Raw genomic sequence first — 8268 nt, forward strand, 5'->3', positions numbered from 1 at the left:
AACTTGCCTCTCTAAATAATATGAAAACATTTGATGGGCATTTTGCCAAAATATATCTCCCTGGCTTTTTTTGGCCGGGGGAGGGCGGGGGACGGGACACAGAAACATAAGGAAGAATTCCACACCAGTGTTGGTGCAGGGAACCAGCCAAAAATATTGACTCCGTTTCTCTCCTTTGGAGAAGACTCATGTTTTACTGAATAAGAATGTTTAGGAGCAAATCGAATCTTAACGGAAAAAATTGTTAAAATCTTTATTGTAAACCTCCCCTCCTCCTCAGTCCCACAGAAACTTCTGCTGAAGAAAATCTCCAGGTTCCACCAAGGACAGCAGGGTCAAGAGCAGGGCCCAGGTGCCCTTGGGCTTAAAATCCAACAGTTTCCATCACTGCTGTTTTTTGAGTAAAGAAATGTATCTTTGCACCCATTTTTCCTTTGGCTGGGCACAGACTTTATGGCCTTTTTTGGTAGTGAATCTGTGGAAAGGAGAAGCTGACAGTCAATACAGAGAACTTTTGCTTCCTGTAGAGCTGGGAAGGGCGGGGGTCAGCCCCTTGATTCACTTTCTCTCGCCCTTCTGCAGCTGTTAGAGCCTCCGTTCCCTCTTCTGGTCCTCGATTTCCCCTCTGCCCTGTTTCCTACTGGAGCCCACGCTCCCAGGCCCACCTCCCCCAGGAAATGATTTCCAACAGCTTTAGTCCAAAGCATGTAGCCTGGACCATCCCTCTTAATTCTTTTGTTTTAACATAGACGCTTTATGGAGATGTAATTCACACGCCATGCAATTCACTCTTTTAAAGTGTATCAATGATAATTCATTGGTTTTGAGTAGATCCATGCATGACACCACCATTCATTTTATTATTTTTTTTAAGATTTTATTTATTTATTTGACAGACAAGAGATCACAAGTAGGCAGAGAGGCAGGCAGAGAGAGAGGAAGGGAAGCAGGCTCCCCTGCTGAGAGAAAGCCCGATGCGGGGCTCGATCCCAGGACCCTGAGATCATGACCTGAGCCGAAGGCAGAGGCTTTAACCGACTGAGCCACCCAGGCACCCCCCACCATTCATTTTAGAACATTAGCCTGACCACCCCCCTCCCACCAAAAGTCTTTATTATTTTTGATTCATGGAATCGTAGCACGTCAGGTCTTCAAGCAAAAACACGAGGTCAAAGCCTGTAGTGCCGTTCCATTCTTAATCACATTATCACGGGTTGTTGGCCACCGCTGTTTAGATAGGATTCCTACATTCCTTACGGCACTGTGCACTCCTGAAGAGTGAGGGTCCTGCTTGATATCCTGAGTGTCCTCCAGCCCCAGATGTGATGAAAGACTAAGTTGGGGTGTTCTAGCCTAGAGCAGCTCACAGGGCCCAGCAGTATTTACGGGGTGGGGGGAGCTCTAAGGCTGGCCCCATGCTGGGGAGAAGAGCCAAAATGATACAGGGCGCCTGTGTGGTTCAGTCATTAAGCCTCTGCCTTCAGCTTAGGTCGTGATCCCAGGGTCCTGGGATCGAGCCCCACGTCGGGCTCCCTGCTCAGCAGGTAGCCTGCTTCTCCTCCCACTCTCCCTGCTTGTGCTCCCTCTCTCGCTGTGTCTCTCTCTCTGTCAAATAAATAAATAAAATCTTAAAAAAAAAAAAGATGGGAAAATGGGGGAGAAACAGGACTTTGTGAACCTTTGAGGTTTCTTTGACATCATTGAAATATGGGGATTTGTGCCCCCTCCCCTCGAATTAAGGCCAACCTTAGGGACTGGTTGACCAGTAGGCTGCGGCAGAGCTGATTCCGTGTGACCTCATAGGCTACCTCACAGAAGGTTATAGAGCTTTTGCCTGGTTCACTGGGACACTTACCACTGGAGCTTTGCACCAGCTTGTAAGGAGGGTCCCAGCTCAGGTAACCACACCTTGTGGAAGCCCAAAGTGGCTGAACAGTGAGTCCATGCAGAAAGGCCCCAAAGAGAGACGCCCGCTCCAGCTCCATCTGTCCCTACCCCTCCAACAGATGCCACGCCAGACCATCCGGCCAAGCCCTGCCAAAAGTCCTGTCCCACGGAGACCGGAAAGTGATCACTGTTGTATTAACCGCTGAGTTTTGGTGCGGTCCGTCGCACGGTGACTGATAACTGATGTCGGCCTCTCCCCTTCCCTTTACAAATGAGGAAACTTGACTCGCCAAAGGTCACATAGCTTATAAGTGACCGAGCCACCGCTTTGAGCCCAGCTCAGGGCTCTTTGCAAAGCGTTATGAGTTGACATCTCAAAAGCCCCAGAAAGCTTTAAATCGAGACACCAAGGAGAAGCCTCTGAGCCCTGGAGTGCGCCCCTCCACAACTGGGCACTCATGCGTCCCTTTCCTGTTCCTAACTATCTCAGAACAATGACATTCCGGTTTGCCACGGGAGCCCCTTCTCTCTGCTTCCGCACCATGCTCTGCTGTTCAGGAACCCCACACCCTTGGGAGCAGGAGCCAGCCCTTCCCTGTGTGTTTGCATTTAAAGATAGCTTCCAGCTGGCAAACATCCACTATGGGCAGGCACAACGCCAAAGACTTTGTCTGTGATATCTCGTTTAGTCCTGCCGGGGCCCTGTGTCCTCTCTCCCACTACTGACGAGCCTGGCATGACTTGGCTCCTGTCTGCTTGTCCATCTGTAGGCGACATGTTCCTCCGACACACCTGCGGCTCTCTGCCCGACACATCCTTGTTCCCCTTTGAACAACGCCATTCCCACTTATCCTTAGCAGGGGGTGGGGTCTCAGTGCACATGCCGTGTCCTCTGGGAGACCTTCCCCCCACCAAATTAGGTCCTTGTGTGACTGTGATGGGGGCTCACAGAATATACCAACCCCAAATATGCCACTTTGGCAGAAGCATTATTTTGAACTAAAGACACTTCGGAAAAAAAAAAAAAAAACCAGCAGGTGCTAGAAGGGTGTTCTGACTTCCTCTTTTTCCCCTGAAAGCAGGAAATAGAATTCCCAGGTGAAAGATATCCTTCTTGTACCAGGAGGAAAGAAATATCCCTATTGCCAGAGATAGGAAGTCAAAGCCAAGAGAATTCTTTACAAATAGACCTTGTTAAGGTAAGTCTTACTGTCCCGTACAGCCTACCCTATAGATTTTAGTCATATTTCCACCATCCACTCTCTCTGTTCAAGCTAGCTTAAAAGCACTTGGGTTTTGCCACTCCTTTGGGTTTTCATTTTCCTATGGGGGCTCCCGTGTACATGTAAAAATTTGTGTGCCTTTTTCTTTTTTCTGTTAATCTCTCTTATGTCAATCTCCTTCTCAGGCTCCCCCAGAGCTCCTAAGAGGGCAGAGATAAAGTACTGCCTCCCATACAAGACAAATCCCCTCCTGCTCTCTTTCTTCATTACATTATCTATTTCGTGCAAATGCCTTTAACAGCCTTTTCTGACACTAGGATTAAGGTCTATAAGGGCTGTCTGTTCTCTTTTTTATACCCAGCACTTGGCACATTGTTTGCCGCATGGTATGAAATCTAGGAAACCAAGGCTCCAGGGTCACACTCATTAGTGGCAGAGGCAAAGTGACAACCCAAGTGACCAGAGTCCCATCCTGAGTCTCATCTTGGCGCTGTGTGGGCGGGGGGTGGGGGAGTTTGCCCTGCCCAGCACCCAGGCACTAAAGTGGCTGGTGGGGACCCCGAAAGTCCAAATAAGAAATACTCACATCACAGCCTGCTGGGGGCAGCTGTTCCTGGTGAACTGATAGGAACGCACTGACTTCCAGGGAAGGATCTTGCGGCTGTATTTGAAACAGCAGAACTTGGCTATATCACTGCCACCTAAAAAACAGGGAGAGGAAGGAGCTAGGAGGGGGGGATCCTTTGCTTCTCTTCACAGCCCTCCCCGGGGAAGGGAGTAGGACATCTCCATACGTGTGGCTACTCCAGAATGGAGACTGAGAATGAAGATCAGGAGAAGAAGAAAGACAACAGGAAAGCTCTTCATGGTGCTGCAAGCCAGGCCCTCCACAGCCTTCTCCCAAATTCCTCCTGACTCCACCTGACCCCCTTTTATAGGGCTAAGTTGTCCCCTAAGAGATTTCCAGAGAAATTTGTGGTTGAGAACAAAAGCAGCTTTTTTGACCCTATAGTGGAGAAGCAACCTGATACCTTTGGAAGAAGATTGGAAGGAAAGGAAAAGTCATCTGAGGGAAGGGGAGGAGCCAGCACACCATTGGGAGTTTCTGCCCTGGTGTTTTTGTCCGAACCAATGATTTGTGGTTTGAAAAGCAAAAGTGGAGGAAATGAAATAATGGTTCTCCAGAACTGACTCAAAATACCTTAGAACACGGTGCTTTTCCTGGATTGATTTCTGGCTCTCGACCAAAACTTTCTTTGCTTTTTAAGTACAGGTTATCTCTCTCTCTCTTTTGTAAAGATTTTATTTATTGATTTGAGAGAGAGAGAGAGAGAGCACGAGAGGGGGAAGGGTCGGAGGGGGTAGAGTTAGAGGGAGAAGCAGACGGGCTCAATCCTGGGACTCTGGGATCATGACCTGAGCCTACATCAGACACTTAACTGACTAAGCCCCCCTGGCGCCCTAGCATGGCTTATCTCTTGATGACGCATTTATGGTCTCAGGACACGATCGATCGTAGAGCAGCCTGGTCACAACAACAAAGGTTCAAGAACAAGGCTCTGGCAGGTACCTGTCCTATCTTCTCAGTGCCACCCATCCTGCGACCCTTGGTGCCAGAGCTTTTGGGGGCACTTAGAGCTATCTCCTCTGGTTTAGAGGGTCCCAAACCTGGCAGAACATCACAATTGCCTGGGGCCTGAAAAAAAAAAGAAAACACCCAAAGATATTCTCTGTTCCTGCTTTGTACCTCCTGGGTCAGGGTCTTTGGGAGAGATACCCAGAAATCTATATTTTAGCCAGATTTGACTAAAATGGGGAAAACGTATTCTAGAGTGGGGCTGTGAATTTCACCAAGTCTCAGGGAGGGGTAGAGTGGGACTTTCAGATCTGTTTCTACCACCAACCAACCCCCCCCATCTGATAATGCTCCATTGGGGCTTTAAAAATTTGAGTTTAAGGCAAAAAAAAAAATCCACTAACCATCTAGAACCACAGACTTTTTAAGAGCTAACTAGGACTCTTTAAAACAGCACCACCCCCTCCCCCAGCACCTCAGTCATCCAGACTATTCTGACTGTGGTTCTGAACTCACTGTTGACCTTGTCTCAATCCAAGGCAGTTCTGACTTTGACAATTCTTTTAGGTTCTTTTTAAAATTTGGCTGAAATCTGTATTTCCATTGCCTCTGCTCTGTTCAAAAATGCCTACTTTCTCTTCCTTTGGAAGATGAGCAAATTGAGGTTTTGGCCGATTTGAAGACCACTGTTTTCATTTGGGTTCCCCTAAAACAGGTGCGGAGACAAGGATCCCAGGGTAAGCAATTTGTGAAGGGGGTAATTCCAGAAGACACCGATTGGGGAGAGCAGACAGGAGGTGGGAAAGGGAGGGTACCGACATAGGGGTGGGGAGGTCAAGCAAGTTACTGCCTTAGGCAGCTGAAGCTTGGTAGCTCTGAGGGGCTCGGGGACCCATGCAGGACAAACCTGAGTCGGCCCGACTGTGGGGTGAGGAAGTGGGGATATTAACCCTCCACCTCTCTTCATGTGTTTGGTTGAGGGCGGGATCCCGCATCTCTGCCTTGTCCTACAACCAGACTGAGTGCTCCGTGATGAGGGTAACAGCCCTCAGGCAGGGCAGGGGTCCTCCATAAGCAGCCTTTGACTCACAGAAGTGAGAGATAAGGGGTTATGAATGGGGCTCCAATGGCACCTGCTACCATTATTATGTTTGTCCTTGAATATTCTCTCTTGCAAGTTAAGTCTCCCCACCCATGCCTTCAGCTGGCCCCACACCATCCCTCACCACCTTCACACACCAGTTCCCGCTTCAATAGCTCCCGTGTGCTGGCGATCCAAAGGTTTCATAGATGGAGCACAATAGACACTAACCATGAGGGGCTGATAGAGATTTGATCAGTTGGACTGTAGTCAGAATTTGGAATTTTCTTCATTAAAAGGCACCAATAAGAGAGTGAAAAGGTGGAGGGTTGGGTAGATTTTTGCCATATGTCTATACTAGGTTGAAGGTGTCTCCCCCAAATTCATGGTACTTTGGAACTTTGGAATGCGATCTTATTTGAAAAACAGGGTCTTTGAAGCTGTAATTAGTTAAGAAGAGGTCATATTTGGATTGGGATAGGCTCTTGTGATATTGTGGTTTATAATAAATATATATTTGATCACAGCTCCTAAAACCTTCGTAAATTTCTTTATTTCCTTTTTAAATTTATTTTAGAGAGAGAGAGAGAGAGCGGGTAAGGAGCAGAGGGAGAGGGAGAGACTTAAGCAGACTCCCCGCTGAGTGCAGAGACCAGGCAGGGTTCAGTCCCACAACCCTGCGGTCACCACCTAAGTTGAAACCAAGAGTCAGATGCCACCCAGGTGCCCCAAACCCATGTAATTTTCTAAGCCGGGAGAGCAATGGGAACATCTTTTGTTTCTAATATTTGGTCTTTTGTCCTCAGTTCTTGAAATAGCTCCAGAACAATACAGATGAAAGGAGCATCTTATCACACATAACCAGCCCTTTCCAACCACACTGTGTTGATGTTAAAGCAGTGATTTTTGAAAAGCCCCTAGATAAAACCACTGGGAGGGAACTGGGGTGTGGGGAGGGAGGGAGAGCCAAGTGGTTGAGAGATTAGAACTTTCAGCCTCACTGTCCCTTCTCTGGGGAGGGGAGAGGGGCTGGAGGTTGAATTAATCCCCAGTGTCCAATGACTTCATTAATTATGTCTTCATAATGATGCCTCCCCCCAAATACCCAAAGGGCAGGGTTCGGAGGGCTTCAGGGTTGGTGAACACGTGCAGGTGTTGGGAGGGTGGCGCCCCCCCCTCCAACCCCCGAGGGCTCGGAAGCTCAGCACCCTTCCCCATACCTTGCCCTCTGCATCTGTCAGGCTGTTCCCGTATAGTATCCTTTGAATAAATTGGTAATCTAATCACCAAATCTAGTTTTCCTGAGTTCCATGAGCTGCTCTAGCCAATCATGAATCCCAAGGAGGGGTGTCATGGGAACCTCCAATCCACCATCAGGTCAGAAGCGCAGGTGACGACCTGAACTTGCCATTGGCCGCCGGCGTGGGGGAGGGGCAGTCTCGTAGGGCCAAGCCCTTAACGCATGGGCTCTGAGGCTGGTAGGGTCAGGATTGAGCCCAGCTGGTGTCTGATAATTGCCTGGGGTAAGGAAATCCTACATCTGGCAAAAAATGCAACATTGAGAGGGAAGTATTGTAGGGAGTAGAGGTAAAGCAGAAGACTTGTTTCCCTTTCAGCTCTAAACCCAGTGACTGCTGTCCCTATAAGAAGGTCACGTGAGGAGACACAGAGACACTCTGGGAGGGAGATGTCCACGTGAGGACAGAGGCAGAGACCAGTGTGATACCCACGCAAATCAGGAGCGCCTAGGAGTGCTGGGAGCCACCACGTGCTAGGAAGAGGCGAGGAAGGATTCTTCCCTAGAACCTTCGGAGGGAGCCCGGCCCTGCCAACACCTTGATTTCAGACACCCAGCCTCCAGAGCCATGAGAGGACAGACGTCCATTGTTTTATGCCACCCAGTTTGGGGTAATTTGTTACGGAGGCTCTAAGGCACTAATGCAACATATTTCTATAAAAGGACTGGAATTCAGAATATTTTTAAAAAACCTATAAATCCAAAAAAAGAAGACATAGTAGAGAAGTGGCTGAAACTTGAACACTTTCTGAAGGAGGAATGAATGAAATGATGATGAAATCAATGATGAATGAAAGAGGACTCATTCTATTAGTCCTCAGAGAAATGCAGATTTAAACCACAATACAAATCTGCTCATGCCCCAGGAAATGGCTCACAGGAAACAGATGGAAAATATCAAGAGCCAGTGAGGACATGGCCTCTGGAAACATACCATGGTGGGAGTGGCAAAAAATGGGTGGTATTTACTAATGTTGAACGTACCTATTCTCTATAACCCGGCAATTCTACTCCTAGGATTTGAAGCGTACTGATCGGAAAAGGGTACATGTGGGGCTCAGTTGCTTAAGCAGCTGCCTTCGGCTCAGGTCATGATCCCAGAGTCCTGGGATCAAGTGCCGCATTGGGCTCCCAGCTCCATGGGGAGTCTGCTTCTCCCTCTGACCTTCTCCCCTCTCAAGCTCTCTCTCTCTCTCTCAAACAA

At 48.5% G+C, this 8268-nt stretch overlaps 1 protein-coding gene across 1 annotated transcript; it reads right to left on the minus strand.

Annotated features, from left to right (window-relative positions):
* Positions 1-241: 241 nt before the first annotated feature.
* Positions 242-4147, minus strand: CCL26 (C-C motif chemokine ligand 26). The gene is made up of 3 exons (XM_032872329.1): positions 3905-4147; positions 3697-3811; positions 242-475 (listed from the first exon to the last, which is right to left on the minus strand). Exons 1-3 carry the CDS (start codon positions 3975-3977, stop codon positions 385-387), a joined length of 279 nt encoding a protein of 92 aa, XP_032728220.1. The 5' UTR covers positions 3978-4147; the 3' UTR covers positions 242-384.
* Between the last annotated feature and the right edge of the window lie 4121 nt (positions 4148-8268).

This window comes from Lontra canadensis, unplaced genomic scaffold, assembly GCF_010015895.1.
Source record: "Lontra canadensis isolate GAN:19392208 unplaced genomic scaffold, GSC_riverotter_1.0 scaffold45, whole genome shotgun sequence".
NCBI classification, from domain to species: domain Eukaryota; kingdom Metazoa; phylum Chordata; class Mammalia; order Carnivora; family Mustelidae; genus Lontra; species Lontra canadensis.

Excerpts from the sequence above, each read along its gene's own strand:
- CCL26 (XM_032872329.1), bottom strand. The coding sequence starts at position 3,977 with ATGAAGAGCTTTCCTGTTGTCTTTCTTCTTCTCCTGATCTTCATTCTC. Across the intron at positions 3,812-3,904 it reads CCATTCTGGAGTAGCCACAC|GTGGCAGTGATATAGCCAAG; the intron begins GTATGGAGATGT and ends CCTGTTTTTTAG. Across the intron at positions 476-3,696 it reads TGCCCCCAGCAGGCTGTGAT|ATTCACTACCAAAAAAGGCC; the intron begins GTGAGTATTTCT and ends TCCTTTCCACAG.